Raw genomic sequence first — 18696 nt, forward strand, 5'->3', positions numbered from 1 at the left:
TAACAAATAAAAAGAATATATTGCAGTTGCACATCCAACATCCTGCTTGAAAGGATTTGAAGCCCCAGGTTACTGTCCTTCAGTTCATGCTGCTCCCAGAGAGGTTTTGCCTCCAGCCTCTCTCTGCTCTGCGACCTGCTGTGCCCCCTTCCCCTGCCCACAAGCAGCCATCCCGCCATCCTCCTCCTCCTCCTCCCGCATCGTTGTGCTGGGGATGAGCAGAAGCCGTGCTCCTGGCCTTGCATCACAGCCATCTGCACCCAGAACTGCCCGCCCGTCACGTCACAGCGAGAGGAGGACCTGGGAATGAGGGAGACGGCAGCTCTGGGCAGTGGAAAAGTAAGGAGACAAGACAGAGGGTCACGAACAGAACAGCAGAGAGGATGGGGAAGGCTGAAAATGTGATGGGAAAATAAGAGTTGAGTCTCACGAATTTGGACTCGTCGGGGCTGCTCTCATGAGGTGCCCTGTGATGACTCAGTGAATTCCATGGGAGACCGGGGGGTCTCCCATTGCACCTTCTGGGTTCCCTTATTTTGTTTTTAAACCAATAACTCTTACAGACCTTACACCTTCAAGCTTTGCTCCCAATTTTTGGCTATGGTGTGAGATTCAATTTCTGTATTTTTAAAGATTTTGTCGTTGTTGTGGTTATACCAAAGGCAGGGCTAAACAAGTAAAGTAACAGAAAACTGGATTGCTGCTAAACAAGTAGCTGCAGGTTTTTTTTTTTTTTCCTTTCCCATGAAAGGAGACTTGTTAGCTGTTACTTTTATTACTGCTTTTTTATTGATGCTTTAGAGCAGATGACTTAGGAAATAGGGTTTAAATGTACAAGAGGAAGCTAAAGGAAGTGATTCTTGTTCACTCTGGTTTGATATCCCTCATCAAACCCCTGCGTTTCGATTTCAGTAAGAGAGAGACATCGGAAGACAAGTTTAAATAGTGCCAGATTGTGGAAATATGATGTTAGGGGGAGCTAGAGGCAGGTTGCTGTGCTTCCTGATCTTGCTTTGCAAGTTCCCTAAGCAGAGAGGCAGCTGGCGCTTATTTTTGAGGCCAAACCTGCTGCCAGCCCTTTCCTCAGGAATCTGTTGGCTTTAGCCCTCGCTGGAGTAATCCAACTTGAGGCCAGTTTTCTGCTTGGAGTTGGAGGGGCAGGGAGGGAGCTAGTAATTTCAGGACCTAGTGGTAAACACAGTTGTATTCACTGATGTTAAAAAACAGTAGGCATCTTCCTGTAGTGATGTTGATTTCCAGTAAAACCAAGCCCAGTTGTGCTGGGAGATGGGTTCTGGTCTGAGAAGAAAATCTGGGGCTGTTTCATTTCTTGCCATAGAGTTGGAGTTTGATAGCATAACGCAGAGCAAAACTGAGTTGTTCCTCAAGTTGGGTAGCAGTAATGTAGATTCATCAGTACAGTTAGGGAGTTTCTTGCAACTGTATGTGTTCAAGATACCATGTAATAGGAATGCTGCAGTTTAACAATGAAAGCATTTCCTTTTCTTTTGAAACAGTTCTTTGGACGTGAAATAAGCTTGTTTTGCTATAAAGTATAAGTCTGCTTGGCCTAGAAATACCCATATTTTTAAACAATGGGTCTTAAGTAGGAAGTCAAAACTTTTGTTCTATACCAAAGTGATGAGGTGTGGCACTGGTGGCTATTAGACTCTTGTTTGTTTGCAATATATATAACAGTTTAGGCATCCTTAGGGACCGAGGTGTGGAAAAACATCTTATATTTTCTGTTGCTCATTCAAGCATGCATGCAGAGATAAGAGTCAACACAGATCTGAACTTTTGGGCCAACGTAGTAAGTGCAAAATGGTCTTGTATTGTTTTACAGCATGGCAAATTTCTGCTTTGAATAATCATTCTTTACGAGGAGCTTCACGTTAGAGCAATGGAAATTTTAATCCTCATGAGAGCAGCTTGTAATTGAGAGCAGAAGGAATACATGTGATAGCTGTATGATCTGAATTGATGTGCAGCTATTACAGTATCACTTTTAAAAAAAATCCTATTGTATTTGCTCTAAAATGGGGAATTAGAGCAGTATGTTCATAACATGCAAAGATTAAATCATTTTTTCCATAGTATATTTTTTGCTAGCTAAAATTGGCTTTTTCTTTACTTTTTTTCACCACTTGTTTAAAAGTCTTACTTTCAGCTGCATGTTTGTGTGAGATGCCATGAGCAGAAGTTGAGGATTTGCTGTTACTGACAAGTTGTACTTCTATGTGCTCAAATACCTCTTGCCTATTAATCTGTTATTCTGCTTATTAGGTTGTCCTTTAGATTCTACCTCTTTTCTCAATTTTCTCTTTAACTATTTTCCCATCTTTCTTGCACAAGCAGCATGACCTTATGTTTTTGTTTTGCAAATAAGCAGATTCTCAGCACGGAAGTTTGCGTGCTGGGGGCTGTGAGAATCGCCTCATTTTCGGTGGGGGAGCTACAAAGCCATTTGGTTTTGTCCAAATCGTGTGCCATAAGGGGCTTGTGCCAGACTGGGCCGTGTGAGTGGGGAGGCTGGGGGCCTGGTGGAAATCATTGGTTTGCAGAGGACAAAAGGCACCTAGGAAGAAACCCTGTGGACTCTTAGTTGGTTTTAGGTTTTCTGTGGTGTGGAATAGGAAGAGCAAACTGTTGAGAGAGGTGGAATTGCCCCACGAATTGTGCCTTTCAGACTCCAAACCAAATCTGGTGTAAGCATCCTACTGAGAGTAGCAGCGACCTTTCACTCACTGGCAGAAACCGCGTGAGATTTATTCTTTTGTCATAAAAGTACTCTCCTAATCTGTGAATGGTGGCAGTAAACCTCTAAACAGGGCAGAAGTTTGAAGGAGCTTAAAAAAGCATGTGGCTTGCCAGATTGGCAGTTGTGGTACTCTTAGGTCATGCGCCCTCCTGACAGGCGTGAGCTGGAGACTGGATTTAATAGAACAAATGCGAAGTCGATTATGTGTGAGATACATGAATTAGTCTGTTAGTAATCCTAGGTCTTTGGAATAGCAGTTAGGTCATGTAATCCAGACAGCACATACTGAAAAGCAACGTGATAAAGATTGTCATCCTCCTGGAGAGGAGGAAGGAGATGCCCTGCTTACTGTATTTGCACTGAATCCCATCACAAGCCGGCAAGAGAGCTGTGAAGAAAGAGAAATGACCGACAGAAGATTTGACCCTGAACCAGTGGGGAAGGAAGATGAAGCTTTAAAAAGCTCCTCGGGACGATTGGTATTGTTCAGCAGCCCTCAAGTTAATTGGAAAAGAGAATGTCCTGTTAGGTGAGGATGAGATGGATGTCACAACAGCACTTCTCTAGTTTGGGTTTGTTTTAAAGGTTAAACTTCTATAAATATTTTCAACATTGTAATTAAGAAATTGCAATCAAGAGTTGTTTGCTCTCCTAAGCTTGCTCACTCTAAATGAAGACAGACGAGCCTGGGAAATGTGGAGAAGGTTTACTTCCCTCAGAAATAATGATTCAGAAGTTGCAGAGAAACCCCTTAGGTGTTAACCAAGATGGGAAGTGAAAGACGGAGGAAAAGAAGTAGGGTGGTTTTTCTCTTGTTTGTGTGTGTGAACTGTCAAGTGCCAAAATAAAATCAAAAGTTTCCCATAGTAGTTATTCATGGCCTTAACAATGGCCTTTAAAAGAACCTCATAAGTATAAATTTTTTCACTAAAAACACGTAATTGTTACAATTGGTGGAAGCACAAACTGTTGGTGCTGCAACATGAGGTAAAGAAAGAAATTCTGGACAGCTGGATGCCAGGTAAGGTTGCACTGGCTGAGGGGACGAGGATAGGAGGTGCAGCGTAGCAGCGCAGGGATTGGGGCAACGTGTGATGTGCGGTCAGAGGAAATAGGTAAAATTAACTGTTATCTGCAGAGAGCAGGCTGCGCCAGCATCAGTTGCGTCAGCAACGTACAGCTCTGGGCAGTGAGGGGAAGCAGCGGTACCCGTGCGCTCAGTGTTCTCCCTGCTGTGCTCGCTGGAAGGATAGCCGGCACTTGCAAGCGGGCATGTGCCGGTGCAGCAGGACGGGATGATGTGTGTGTTAAGTGTTTTTAGTATCTGTTTTTTTTTTTTAACTTTCCCCTTCTGGGAATAGCTTGCCCAGGCAGAAATTGCGGGCTGAAGTGAATGGACTTTTTTTCTGCTGTGCGTAAGGCACTCGTTCTCTCTCCCCTCATTTTTATGTAGAGAGTTTAATTTTTTTTTTTCTCTTTAAACCACTTGCTAAGTTTTTAATAAAGAGTTGCTGTCATTGGGGTCTGCAGACTGTCTGGTCGCTTCTTGAATTCTGTGGATTTCTTTCAATATGATGCTTAATCTCTTTTTGGCTCTTCCCTTTTCTTCGTTGACTCTGTGAGCCACCTGATTTGCAAAGCTCATATGAAGAAGTTATTTATTACATACCTACACACATACCTTTCTTGACCAGCTTATTTTTTCCTTCTTAAACATATTATCATACCTAAGGCATTAAATATGGGATAATGCAATTTAAGTAAACATAAGAACATGACTAAAGGTTTCCTTTTAATGGTAAAAGTATTAGTTGCCCGTACAATGAAGGACAATGTTAGCCTTAAAGAAAAGAAAGACTCAAGTGCGATTTGTCGTGCATATTCAGTACTTCTGAGAAAACTCTTCCAACTTCCCCTTATGGGATGCTTTGGCCCAGAAAAGACGAGCAAGTGGTTAGAGCAGCAGACTAAAAACTAATTATAGGACTATTTGTCTGATTTTAGCCTTCTAATGAGCGCATGTGTCATCATTTCTTCCATTAGCAGCCCTCTGTAGGACGTGGCTAGTACTTCTCTTCAGGGCACAATGAGACATGACTGACAGTGAAAATATCTGTAACTTACGGTTATATTTATGGTTGCTGTAGAATTTCACTTGCTCTTTGAAGTACCTTTAAGTGAATCTGAGAAGTGCTGTAGTTAGGCTCACGCCTGTTAATAAGGCGTGGAGGAGTGGTCTTTTCTTTCCTTTCTGGAGGAAAAAGAAAGATCTTAGCTTTGAATATAGGGTCTTAGATGAAAGGTAGATGTCTGTATTTAGAGGAAGAAGGGGAGTCAGGAGAGAGCTACCCTTGTTGCTTGGCGTTTTTGTTTGCAGTTTAGTTAGGTTCAGTTCATTTCATCATTGTCCTGATTCCTGCCTATGTTGTTTGGTCATAACCAACTAGTCAGCACTTCTGTAGGTCTTACTTTAAATACGTTGGCTGTCCTTGCTTCTCTCCTCAGAACTGTTGTCAGTCACAGCAAATCACCAGCAGGAGCAGAGGGGATTCGAGACAGAAGTGCATCGAGACCGCCTGAGTACAATCTGGTTGTCTCTCTGGTCTTGGCCCTTAGCTGCTGGTGTGTGTAGTATGTGTCACAAGCCCTGTTGTGGGTGAATTTAAAAAAAAAAAAAAAAAAAAAAAAAACCAAACTTTTTTGGTTGGTGAGCAGAACACGAGGGCCATGGGCTAGCTGTATTTCTGTTTGTTTGTAAATCTTCAGCTGAGTTAATGTTTTATGTAAGTGCCTGTGCAAAAACCAGCAGATCCGGGTCAGGTCTTTTCATAGCCAAAGAGGTATGATTCACATTTCACTGTTGCTGAGTACTTTCTGGACCAGCCTCTGTTTTCACTTCCCAAAATTGATGCTGGTTTTTTTTTTTTTTTTTTTGGCTAATAACTGACTTCTCAGCTTCTCCTTATGCAGTTTTAAGGACTTCTGTGCTTACAAAAAAAAAAAAAAATCCTGACCTATTTAGTCTGCATTTGAAGGAACTTGATTTTCATATTATGCTTGGAAGCTGTTTTTTAAAAAAAAGCGTGGATTCACTGCCTTGTTCTGTGCATCTTTCTTTACACAGGAAAAAATGCTGTAGCTATATATTAAGTTCTGGTTTCTCCATCCTGCTAGTTGTACTCGCAAGGTGTTTACTAATAAAAGTACAGAGGACATGGGCAGAAAACGGATGGGTGGGATGGACTGGGAAACCGTGTGGTGGGGAACTTGCAGTTCCACTTCTAGGCTCACGGTGAATTGTGGGAGTCTGCTTGTAGGTGGTATCCCAGCATAGTCTGAGACGCTGTTGGAGCTGGTAACACGCATTTCACACTATTTCTTAATGAACGCATTCTGTAAAAACAGTTTGAAGGAAATAGGTAAGTTTTTGTGCAGTGCAGATCTTTGGGAACTTGCTCAGCATTTATTAAAGGCCACATGTTCAGCACTTGTTTAGGTTTGTTTAAAATACCCCACAGATGCTTCTACGTATTTGGGAACTCTAGCTGTTTCCTTCTTGTGTGCCACCTGTTCAAAAACCCTGTAAATTGAATCTGGTGCTTTTTTTTATCCCTGACCTGCCCACGATGTAAGAAGCCACAATTTGACTTCCCCTTCATGTAGTCAGCTTCAGCATGTAGCGTGTTTTCTTGGCTTTGTGTAGTAGTGTGGCAAATTGCTGCTGAGCAGTGTTGCCTTTGGACTTCAACTTTTTCATGAAATTAATTTTATACTGGTACATTCTTCCAGGGCTTAATTATAAAAACTTTTGTTTTCTGGGGAAGCATATCTGCTGGCAATATCTGTTATTCCTGCATGACTTGTTACAAGTTTCAATGCAGCTGTTAGGTATTGCATGTGTCTTTAAGAAATACTAAAACAAACATTGAGATGTGAACAAATTCAGGAAGATAAGGTTAGGAGGGGAAGATTTTTTTGTTGTTACTGTTTTCATACTGTACGCATCATTCATTAATTGACACCTTCTTAAACATCATTGTTAGGAGAAGCGAAGTGGTAGCAGCTGCTTCTTCCTGTACATTAGTTTCCCTGCTCATTGAGATCTGCTTGTATTACTATTATTTTTACATTGCTAGCAAAGGATAAAAATGTCCTGAAAAACCTCATTTGACGTGGGATTTGGTAGGCTTTGTGACTGGTTCTAAAAGCGTGGCTAAACTCGTGCTGCTCCGCTGCTGCTGGAGCAATCTTACTGGGGCTGCGAGGGCTTTCTCACCCCCCTGTGAAGATGGGTCCATCCCAGTGGATGGATCAGCCCAAAGTGGATCTCCTCCTGCTGCTTGATCCAGACTGTCTCTCGTATTCAAACCAGTTAAGATAACTGCTGATGTGTCGGCCAAGCAGAGAAGAAAATAACTTTACAAAGGAATCAAAGCACTCTTATGATTAACATATTAATCATAAGAAACCCATCCATTATTTTAGCAATAAAGTTTTGTAAAGAGCAGGGCTGTGTATTTATTCCAGCATAATACTCTATTCCATAATGCTAATCTTCCTGAGAGTCTGGCTGGAATGAGGCAGCTCTTCTACGGAGACGTAGTCTTGGTCAGCCTGTTTTCTAAATGTGGTCTATGTCAGTTATAACTGATACGTTATTGCTATCAGTTTTGCAGAAAAATCCAAGATATTGAATTTATCTTGGATTTACTGTGAGGAGGACCGTGGAAACTATCTATTTGCAGTTCTTTGTTACTATTTTTTGTCTTAAGAAGAATTTTTTCCCCAGTCTTGTTAGGGGAAAATTCCAAACAAGTAGAGAAAGCTGTGCAGTGTAAAAGAGGAGATGAAATGTATGCAAACCCTCTGCTAGATGCACAACGAAATGAACAGAAAATATGAAAGGAGGTGCTAATTAAATGTGTTCCTTTTCCTCTAAATCTGTACAGGTCCCATAGTCCCTCAGTGCCAATGTAAATTCATGCAATTCTCAGGAGCATTTCTCATTAGAAAGAGGCTGAGATTATTGTCTGCAGGGATATAATAGGAAAAAATATTTGAGACTGCACTGGACACTTGTTTGCAAGCTTTACGTGGACTACTTGGTAAGGGTTTAAATTAAAAACAAAACAAACAAACAAAAAACCACCCTTCGTCTTTTAATGCGATTTAGGTGGCAATGGTCCAGATGTAGCCAGCTCAGCTGGAAGGTTTCTTGCACCTTTCTGTGAAACACTGAGCCCCAATGTGATGGTGGAGGGGGATTGGACTGCTTGGAATTTGCTGACCGGACATAGTTCGGTTATTTCCCACGTTGGTTAAGAATAATTCCAAGTGATGAGAGTTCAAAACCTGTGTTTTCAGTGTGCAAGCCTCAGTGCCCTTTGCTAACAGCTGTCTTAGTAAGATGGAGGACCAGGGTGGTGTCTGGATACGGAGCTGAGCAAAGACAGGCTTAGAGGAGTAGAGATGTTAAATATTTGGCTTATGCGTGGCCCATGCAGTGCATGTATGTATGTATAGATGGATTTTTATTTTTTATTTTTTGATTGAGATTTTCTTCACCGTTTACACTTTAGATAAAGAAAAAAGCCCTCAATATTTGGTGAGAGACCATTCACTGGGGATGTTTGTCTGTCCTTGATCTCAGTGTGCAGGTAGGGATTATGGGACGGTTAGAATCTGGTTCTGATCTTTGTGCGTGGTGGAAAATGCTATTAAATTAATGGTTGGATGAGCAGCTAGATTTTGGCCTCATTTAATTTTAGAAATACCTAGAAATACAGGTAGAAAATACTAGTTGTATTAACCTGTTTGTGTAGATGTGTTATGAAAAACATTTTCCCCGATACTGAATACTTGAAGCACACTACTATCTGCATTATATGTACTAAAAAAAGGGGGGGGGGGGGGGGCATGGCGCTCCAAGGAGCGAGCGCAGTGGAGTCCAGAAAAGCGCAAGAGAAATGTCCGTCCACTGCTGCACTAAGCTACGGAAAGTTTACTTTAACTTTGAACTCCGGGAAGCCTTTGGGACTATGTTAACACCTGTAATAAACGACCAAAAGCCATGCGTGGAGCGGAAGCAGGTGCGGGGAGTGGGGGGGGACACCATGGGTGCCTTGCTGCTGCAATTGCAGGGAATTTCTCAAGCGAAACTCCCAGCCGCACCTGGGGAGCGGAGGTAGGTAGGTCTGATTTGGTTGCTCTCATCCTCCCTCTCTGCTCACCCATAAGTAGGATGGGAGAAAATCCCCGCCGAATCCAAAGCGGTTGGTCAGTTCGGTGTGGGGATATGGGTAAGACACAGTGAGTGGTGGTGTTCTGCCGTTGTCGTTGTTGCAGTAATGCTCAGCCATAGGGGAGGAAGTGAATTTATGCTTTATGGAGAAAACTGATTTCTAAAAACCATCTGCTGGAATAAAACAGTTTGTAAGGATACGGTGACTGTTGCTATTGCAGCCCAAGAAGCTTTTGGGGATCAGCTGAATTACTGGTCATAGTGGTATTTATATTTTTTTTCCTCCAAATGCAGCCAGCATGAATGTGCCATTTGTTAGCCAGCGCTGGGTCCCAGGGCAGGAGGAGGCTGGCGGTAACTTTTCTGTGGGAGGGAGGAGGTCCTAGCAGTATGTGAACTTTGCTCAGGACTCTGGCACGGCTGGCGTGTGAAGGGGAATAGAGCCTGCCCTGTGCTTCAGCGGGCTGCAAATCAGTGCTGGGGAGAGCGGGCATGTAAGTAGGGAGCTGAAAATCACACGGGGCGCAGACCGTCCGGGGCTTCATCAGGCTTTGTTTTGTGGGTTCAAACCCAGGGAATTAGTGGGTGTGCTGAAACGAGTTTTCCCTGTCCTGCCTGCTCCTCTGCCAGGATATACCTACCTCCTCCCTGTGCCTGCCAGCCCTCTGCAGGCTCCCAGCGAGGAGAAGAGTGTTTTCTGGTTGAGGTCTTAGTGAATCAACATCAGAATGACGACGTGAAACCTGTGACCCGAGTCCAGGCGAAGCTGGATCACCTCTACACTGTTTTTCTTTTGAATTGATGGTTGTAACAGAGTTAGACCTTCGTTGAAGCCTGTTCAAAAAGTCCTCAGTATGTAATTTGCCTGAAATGTGCAAAGCTTGTCATGCTTGATTTTCATGTATAGTTGCATTTCCCTGTTATTTTGGGGGTTCTTTTGGGGGCTGGGTAGGAGGGAATTGAAACAAATGCTGACGTTGCGTAAACACCAAACGTTTAGTGCTTTGGCCTTACAAACAAAATAACGTATTTCTTGCTTTTCTTTTTAGGATGTGCTTTACTAAAATATTGATTGTCTTAATGCAAAAAAAGCAACAGAGTTTCTCAAGCTTTATTAAAGCTTGCCTTAATTCGCCTCTCAAGGAGGAAAAAATAAGCTTTGCTGTATTGCTTTGTGCAGACTAACAAACCCTTTCGACTTGCAAATTCCTTGCCAATATGAATTGAGTCTTGTATTATGCGAATCTCCCTTTCAGTTATCCTTCCCTCGTACCTTGATTTTGAATCTTTCCTTTAGATCTTGGCTTGCATGACATTTTCTTTCTTTTCCTTTCTTTTTGCTGTTTGCAAAGACTCTTGGGAGGATTTGACAGATGTGGTGGAGCAATTGCGTGATGATACTGAAGGTGCGTGCCACACCAACATCTTTCAGCTATTATTTCCACTAATGATTGGCTTTTGACTTATGATTTAGAGCCTGAGTGCAAAATGCGGTTCTCCTTTCCAGTGCTAATAGCTTTGGCTTTCTGAACATGCTTGTCTGGTTGCGCCAGGTTCACAGCCAGAACGTGCTGTACTCGTTGCACTGTGGATGGATGTTTGGTTTCTGCTGTTAGCGTGTTAAAGACAATGCCTTTGATCACTCTCATTTATGTATTACTCCTTCAATTGTATTAATTTGCCTTTAAAATGGGTATTGTGAAGGCTTTTCTGCTAAATTTTACCAATGCCTTCATGGGCTCTGCGTGATCAATTTTGGTTTCTAAATTCTAACTGATCTCTTTTAGAAAATATGGGGATACTCTATCAATGTTTCCTTTTTTTAAAAAAAAAAAAAAAAGGGAAGAAAAAAACCTGCTACTAATTTTGAGCCTTGCAGTGAAAGTAGAAAAAGTGAACAAAGAGGGGCTAGTTTTCTTACATTAAATAGATTCTGGGATGATTGTTTTCCTGAGCCTGATATAAACACAACTTAAAAGATCCAGCAATATTTAGAAGCTAAATTTTAAATAAGGTTTCAGAAATAACCCCAAAGCTTCAGTTTTTCTGAGGTACTTATTTCTATTTATCAAGTCAAGACTTGGCAAAAATGGCTCTAAAACTTGTTTTGCAAATTTTGATTAAAACTTGTACTAAATGAGAGTTTTTAGTATTGCACCGCTTGATTCTTAAAGCGGGGCAGGCGTGAAATACGTGAATCCCAGTTCAGCATGCACTGAAGTAAATTTGTAGCCTGGCTAAAAACAGCTGTGCGTGGCTGGGATGGAAGTGTTTGCAGCACAGAAGGTGGACGTGCCTTCTAGAGACAAGAGCATTTTCCTCTTGAGGCTGAGAAGTTTGCGTTCATCCTTTACAAGAATATAAAATACAATGTAAAAGTATGATTAGGGGCATACATATTTGAAAGGCCAAATTCTTTGAAAGTGGTGATCTCAAATTGGAAGCCAACACTAGGGCTGTTGAAATGTAGAAGTCTTGAGAGCACAAGTCCTGTTATTCCTGTACTGATAACCATGAAGGAATAAAACCAGCAGATGTGTTTTGGCTCCTTTTGCCAATTTGTGAGTTGAGCCAACACAGTGGCTTTTTTTTCTTACCAGTGCTTTGTTCAGTTTTGGTCTCATTCTCACTGGAAGAATCTTAATCAGAAACTTCATTTGTTGCTTTATAGTACAGATAAGCAATTTAAACCTAAACTCGGCAAAGCAAAATGGTAAAATTAAGCAAAGTGTGATTATATGATAGACTCAGGGTTCTAAACAGAAGGTCAAGTGTGAGCGACAGCATGAAGGGTACATCTGTCTTAAAATATGTAGTAAATATTACCAGAGTAATATCTAATAAATATGGAGGCAAAACAATGCAGCAGGTATGAGACTTGCTAGAAAAAAAAACCTTCCCATGCAAGGAATTTGAAGCATATTTCTGGCTGAAGAAAAAAGCAAAAGCAACCATGACATAGCAAAAATACATTTTTATTTATGTTTGGAAGTTGAAATGGTACAAATCTTTCTAAACAGGGTGTGTTGTGCGCGAGAAATTGGTCTGATGTATTAACCACATGGAGGGCTTGCTGGTCAGCTTCTGTGGGTGCTGCTTTCCCTAACTGTTGTGCTTGGGCTTCTGCCTGGTGGACACAGCCAGCTTTCCTCAGCCCGGGGAGATGTGCTCTCTCCCGACACAGCAGCTAATTCTGCCCCAGCAGCACCAGCCGCGAGATTTCCGAGGTAGTCTTTAAGGAAGAAAAGGGGTTGATTCTTTTCTTCTGTAAAACATTGTCCAGATTTTTTTGCACTTATTTTTGTGGGATGGTGATGAAATGTATTTCAAAGATACATTTGAAATGTCTGACCTGTCTGTTTTCCCTTGCATCTGTTTCCCCGTGCCTACCACCCTATTCTGTTTTTGCTGAAACTCTTGTATGCTTGCTTGTTGGGAACTTGTCCTCCCTACTAATAGAGTGTAATAGAGTGTGCCTTCCCCCTCGAGGCGAAGATGAAGAGCGTAATAGCAAGAACAAATGAGGCAACCATTGAAACTCTATAAAAATGCTGCTTCTCTCAGGAAATGAGATGCATGTTTGTAATGTGGTGTTGGTACATCTCCTTTCCAGTTTATCCACAGTCCCTTAGAGTAGGGAGGCTGAGTTTGGAATACAGAAGCAAAAAACTAGAGTAAAACATTCTTCTGTAGAAACAGACATGCCTCTACTTTTCATTTGTGAGTGTTCATTCATTTTTATTTTAATTGCTGCTTACCTCTGAGGGAGCGAGTTGGCGATAAGCAAAAGGTGTGTATCACCTTCTTGGCTGTGGTAGGCAGGGAAGTGTGCTGCTAGAAGGCAGATGAGGACTTTGGATATAAGGGAGTGTCAGGAAAGCTCCAGCTGAGATAGAAGCTTAAAAGATACACACGGATGTTCAACTCCTGTTTGCTTTTGCAGCATTGAAGTAGCCTGAGCTTGCTTGAACTTATTTGTCCATCGGGACTGAAGGACTCTGGATCAGATGCCAAAAGCAAACAGCTCAGGTTGCAGGTACTCCCCTGGCTCCCAGCTCACTGTGCGAGCCATTCAGCTGGAAACAGCTGCCACTAAAGCTGGGGTGGCAAAGAGGAGATGACCACGGCGTGGTTACCTTGACCATAAGTCAGTCTGTTAGCACAGGCCCCTGCTGTCAGCCTGAATTCGGGTGCCAGGCCCTGCCCTGGGGCAGCTGGCTTGTAGGTAGGTGCCTGTACCCTCTGCGGCTTTGACCACAAGGATGGCAATTCCTGATGTCCTCAGGCTCGTGGCAAGGGAGGTTATTTGACTCCCTGTCAGTAATATGCAGAGAGACAGCTTCAGCTTTCTGAGAGGAGTGTTCTCACCTTCCGCATCATGTAGTGTGGCAGAACAGAGGCAGGGAAAAAGTCATTTCAAGCCCTTAATTTATCTAGGGATTTGCTTCAAATTTATTTCATTTGCATTTATTTCAAATTATACATGTGTTTTTGATTTCAGAGCCTGAACAGCTAGAACTAATGTCTTTCCTAATGTGAATTTGCTTAACTGAAACTCAGTGCTGACTGGTTTCCTGTGAAAGCCAGTGCTTCATCATTGCCATGTATCTCAGTTAATCTGAGTGCAGCATGAGCTGATCACAAGTTGTTATTCCTCTGCTGTGCACAGCAGTAGCCTTTATAATTTCAGATTGCTGGAAATTTGCATTCTTGACTTTTAAAATGGGTTCAGTATGTGGACAACCTTGCTAATCAATAGGCACTACTTTGAGCAGACATGTTCACACTTAGAGTATTTCATGAGTCCCTGCGTTTGATCAAAGTTCTGGCTTTATTTTCTTCTTAAATCTGTTATAGGAATTTAGTATGAGGAGTGATAAAATTTGTTGTCGCTAGGAGGGAAGTCCCTAGAAGCACAGTCATGGCTTAATCTTTTGAGATCCAATATTGTGTTGACTTTTCCCTTGACTTTTTATGTTCCTAGTTGTATATTTTACCTTCTAAAAAATGATGGGGTTCCTGAGGTTCTTGGATGCTTTTGAAAGTTTCTTTTTTTTTTCCTGGAAACTTCTCAGGAATGCTTTGCTTTTCATGCAGTTTGCATGTGAATGATTATGGCAGAGTTACACATCTTCAAAAACCTGAGAGTATAGTGTTTTAGGGAAACAGTAGGATGAGCAGATTATTTAATACCTGCCATTTTAATGGGATGCAAGCCCGGTGCAATCATGACCACTGCGTGGTCGCGGCTAGGTCTGTTCTGCAGAAGCTACAATTTTTAAATAGCAAAATTGTCTGGAGAATTTCAGATTACTTGAATTGAAATCCAGACCACATTGAAAGGCCAAGCGTAAGGACCAAGGCTTTACTCTTAAAGTTCACAATGTGACATTTATGGTCAACGCAGGTTGAGCTTTCTGCAGTTAATGGCAGAGAGAGAAAGTCGGAGAAGGTATTGGCATGAAGTGAGAATCTCAGCTTGATGTCAGGTTCAGGTTGTCAGAGCAGAAAATGGCTGGGTTGACTTGAAGCTGCCTGGACAGTCTTAGTGTATGAAAGTCGTTTTTACTTGCTTGCTCTGCACTTTTAGACTCAAATTCAATGTTGTGTATGTTGCAACATTACAAACAAGGGTATACATTATTTAGGATTTTATTTTTGGAATAAGTCTTGGGGATTTTATGCACTTTTATACCATGTGACAGTTGATTTATTTACAGGATGAAAATCTTGGATAAGATGCATACACAGAGCACCATCATTCACAACAGACTAATGAAGAAGCTGCCTTTAATTAGTCAATGTGATTAAAACATTTTTCAGTGATGTGGTATTATAGTTCTTCAGAGCATGACTGTGTTTTAGTCTTAAATATGTAGCCCAGCTTTCCCTTTTTTTTAACTAAGTCCTTTCATCAGCTCGCATCTTCATTAGCTCTTATCCTTTAAAGGTGTTGAAAGAACGTAGTTACCTTGAACGTGCTTCATACACATATCCATATCCATTTTTTTCTTTTTTAATTAGTGTCGCATTGATGCCAGTTGATACACGGCAGACCTCTGACTCATGGAAAACCAGGCATCTTGCCTCAGAAAAACATAGCATACCCTTGACCTTAGCGTAGGTCTGCATGAGGCAGCAACTCTTGATACTGGAAGAAATGTATATGGTTTCCTGTGAGTGCACAGTGGAATAGCACCTGAATTCTGAACAGTGTAGCTGGAATCGATCCTAATTCAAATAAGCTGATAGCCATAGCCTAAGTAACATTTTCTGTGTAGGTATCTTGTAAGGTTTCTTTAATTTTGCATTAGCCATTGATTTGCCACTTGAGCAGAATCACTTTGGATGCCTGCCCCGCTACTGATGCGATCGAAGAGTCGCTCCCGCAGCTCGGTAATGCAGCAGGGCTCCGTTACTTACAGGCACGCCTTGGCCAGTGGGGGGAAAACGTTGGTAGGAAAGGATAGAAGCTCTCTCCATCTTCCTGTATCTTGCTGTTTCCCCGATAGGAAAGAAGAACTAGAAGCTGTGGTTATTGACAAGATTTAAGTCTAGTCTGCTGTAGATGGAGTAAAACTATACCAGAAGTACTGCGGGAGGGAGCTGGCTGTTTCTTTGTAGATGAGGTGGTTCTGAATGGGCTTTGAACCATGGAGCCAAAGCAAAACGTAATTTTGTGCCTACAGCCCGCTGTGGTAGAAGCAAACGCTGCAGTGACAGTCGTGTGCTCTTAGAAGGCAACTGTGATGGCTATAGTCAGAGGTGGCATTCGTTAGCATCATCCAGAAGTGCACAGAAGGGAATACTCAGGAGTGCTGAATGTATTTTTAACTGCACGTACAAAAATTATGTTTTTGCAATCAATTTGGTGTTATATTACATCTGATTTTTTAGTTTTCCTGGGCCTGCATTTCTAGTAATGGTGACTGTTCTCTTAGCTACATAGAAAATCATAAAATGGATTGCAAATCATAAAACAGGTATTCTGCTCAATTTAAGTGCCAAATCTATCAGTTTAAAATAATAGTAGTTCTGCAAAAGCAATAGAATTCACTCACTAAATTACATCTTTCTACAGTCCAATGCTCCTGCAAGAGTTCTGTTGCTAAATGAATAGTTTAAGTTACCTAAACGGTGAAAATAAATTGCAAATGCCTTGTCCCAGACTTCTTATAAGCTGGGAGCCAAGACAATCAGTGCTTTAAGAGTGTAGAGTTAAAACATAACTCACCAGGAGTCTTGATCGCTCTGTCCCTCAGCAGTAGAAGACTGGGTGGAGACACAGGAACAGCTGAACTTGTCTGGTGCTTCTCTGAAAAAGAAGACACTCCTTCTGTGGCAGCAGATGTGGCCTGGAGTGAAATTAGACGCGTGGCTGTCAATCAATGGCGATTTCAGTTGGCATTGCTTAGCACTGGCTCCATGCTCTCCTTCTCTGTTGGATGGCTTCACTGCTTGAGCTGCTCTGTGCAGGACCTGCCAGGATGGTTCCAGTGAAATTTAGAGAAGACAGCTTCGGGTACTGCTTGATCCTGGAGAAGAAAAGGGAGAAGAGAGAGGCCTTGTCCTGACACACTTGAAGAGACGAAACAAAAGCAGTTGCAGTACCACGTTTGAGTGGTGGCAGCTGCCCTGATGGGTCCCTCTCCCTGGACTGTGGATTTTTTCACACCCCTTAACAGTAACGGGGGCTATTCAACTGTTGCTAGCTCAGTTGCCACAGAGCTAGGTCTGAGTATTTCTTGGGCCATCAGCATCCCTGATAAAAGCAGCCCATCCGCTAGCAGACAGGCCATGCAAAACGAAGCAGCAATACCCAGACATTACCACGTGGAGTGCCAACTAGCTTTGGAGCCGTGGGAACCTGAATATGGAATGCTTCAGAGGCAGATTCGGCTTGTTCCCAGGTTTTGCTGGCTCCTAGGTTTCACAAATAGTCTCTTTTGATCCCCTTGTATAACTTCTCTGGTTCTTTGATTGGGGATGGTTGTCTGCGCTTGAGTAGTTGCTTTTCCTCTCCTAGCCCCGAGGTGCCTTTCACTGCCTCCTTCGTCTGGCATAGGAAGTCTCAATCACACAGTAGCAGCTGCTGCTCTTGTTGCTTATTTTGTATTCAGTCATAGGGCACTAAAATTAAATATTGCTCATATCAGCTAAGGGCAGTTGGGCCTACAGTGCTTTTCAACCCGCATGATGTGGCCAAAATTGAAAGCGGGATCAATGTGATTTCTAATTTCTAATAGTTCTGTGAAGTTTTGCTCCTTGCTTTGTTTCTGGATGGTGGGTACTGACAAGATGCCTCGTCGCAGTGGTAGGATGTTTGAGATGACAAGGAGGCTGTAGTCACCCACACATGAGCAACTGGGCTCATCAGTATCGGCGCCGTGATGAAGCAGGATGATGCCTTTCATCAGCAGAACAGGTGCTACAGGAGGCGGCAGTAGTCTGAGAAAAACATACCCCTTTGGGCTAGGTTGTTACATCTTAGATTATGAGAAATCGTCCCTCACATTGCTATGGACAGGAGGATATGGGAGCTGTTACAAACCCAGACAGCTCAAGTCTACGTGTCTGGCAGAGGTTTGCTGTCTAGTCAGTGGCAAACGTGCTGAAGACAAACCCAGGCTTCTGCAAGAGTTTACCTGGGGAGTAGATCCATTGAGGATGGGGGTTGCATCTCTTCCTCAGCAATGACAGATGTTTCAAGGCGAGAGAGACATGGGAACCTGTCTAAGCTGTCTGAGTGTTAAGGAGAGGTAATCTCTGAGCAGCCAAAAAGAGCTTGAGGAACCCCCCCAGTGGCAGTGAGAGTCACTTTGTGGGTGTAAGTGGTAGTGCTGGGTGGTAGCAGCAACAGCCATGTCAATTCTTCCACTGCTTAGGTTTATAGTTAGCTTCATGGCTTCTTCCATCAAACTTACCCATGCTTTCCTCTGCATTCTCTGCAACAGAAATACAGTTCTTCTTGAAATCCTTCAAGGATTTCAGTCTCGGGTATTTACTTGTTTTAATTGCTTGCTGAGCACAAGCATGTTTTGTTAGTACAGTGGATGACACATCTAAGCACTGGGTACGCATCCAGTCTTAGATGCTCTGTGGTCACCTTTTTTCTGCTAAGTGTAATAAACGCACTGGTGGAGGTGGTAAATCAGTGTTCAAAGGTCTGCGGCTGTCTACAGCACCATAGAATAAATGGGCCTTACACGGATGGAGCTGCTGCTTGTGCTGAGGAACCTGAGCTCAAAAATTGGGTATGAGATTGCAGGTGGAGCAGAGGCAAACAGAAGACTTGCAGCTGATGCAACTCTGTATTTTAACAGCAAGGATTTGTCTCTGTTACTGTGTGTCTCCAGGCCTAAAGCTTGAGCAAGCTGTATTGTGGACGTATGACAATTTCACTCTAGTTACAGGACAGTAATGCTGTGAAAAAAACTGTTTCTCGAGGTGTTGGGAAGTAAGGTGTTTGGGAATAGAGGCATTTTGTGTTGGCATTGGCATGTTGTGCTGTGTCAGAGACAGGTCGGGGGGCAGGAGGCCTGTAGGCAAGGTGAATTAGCTCTGTTACACCCAAATTAAAAAAAAAAAAGTCATGAAAGATGCAAAACTTGATAGAGAGGAACACTGATGGATTAAGTGTGTGAGGATTCATGGTTGGCTGTAGGTTGAAGAAAAAATCACCACTGCAGAGTTC

General features: G+C 42.5%; 1 protein-coding gene across 8 annotated transcripts in view; it reads left to right on the plus strand.

The window, feature by feature from the left end:
• Positions 1 to 18696, plus strand: part of RUFY3 (RUN and FYVE domain containing 3) — a 55781-nt gene that overhangs the window by 10888 nt on the left and 26197 nt on the right. For 2 of the 8 annotated variants that reach the window (XM_066996809.1, XM_013193727.3), the window contains exon 2: positions 10355 to 10408. The exons of the other annotated variants lie outside the window; for them this stretch is intronic. In XM_066996809.1, the coding sequence (XP_066852910.1) occupies positions 10355 to 10408 (54 nt within the window). The remainder of the gene's footprint in view (positions 1 to 10354; positions 10409 to 18696) is intronic. 8 annotated transcript variants of the gene reach the window in all.

This window comes from Anser cygnoides, chromosome 4 (assembly GCF_040182565.1).
Source record: "Anser cygnoides isolate HZ-2024a breed goose chromosome 4, Taihu_goose_T2T_genome, whole genome shotgun sequence".
Lineage (NCBI taxonomy): Eukaryota > Metazoa > Chordata > Aves > Anseriformes > Anatidae > Anser > Anser cygnoides.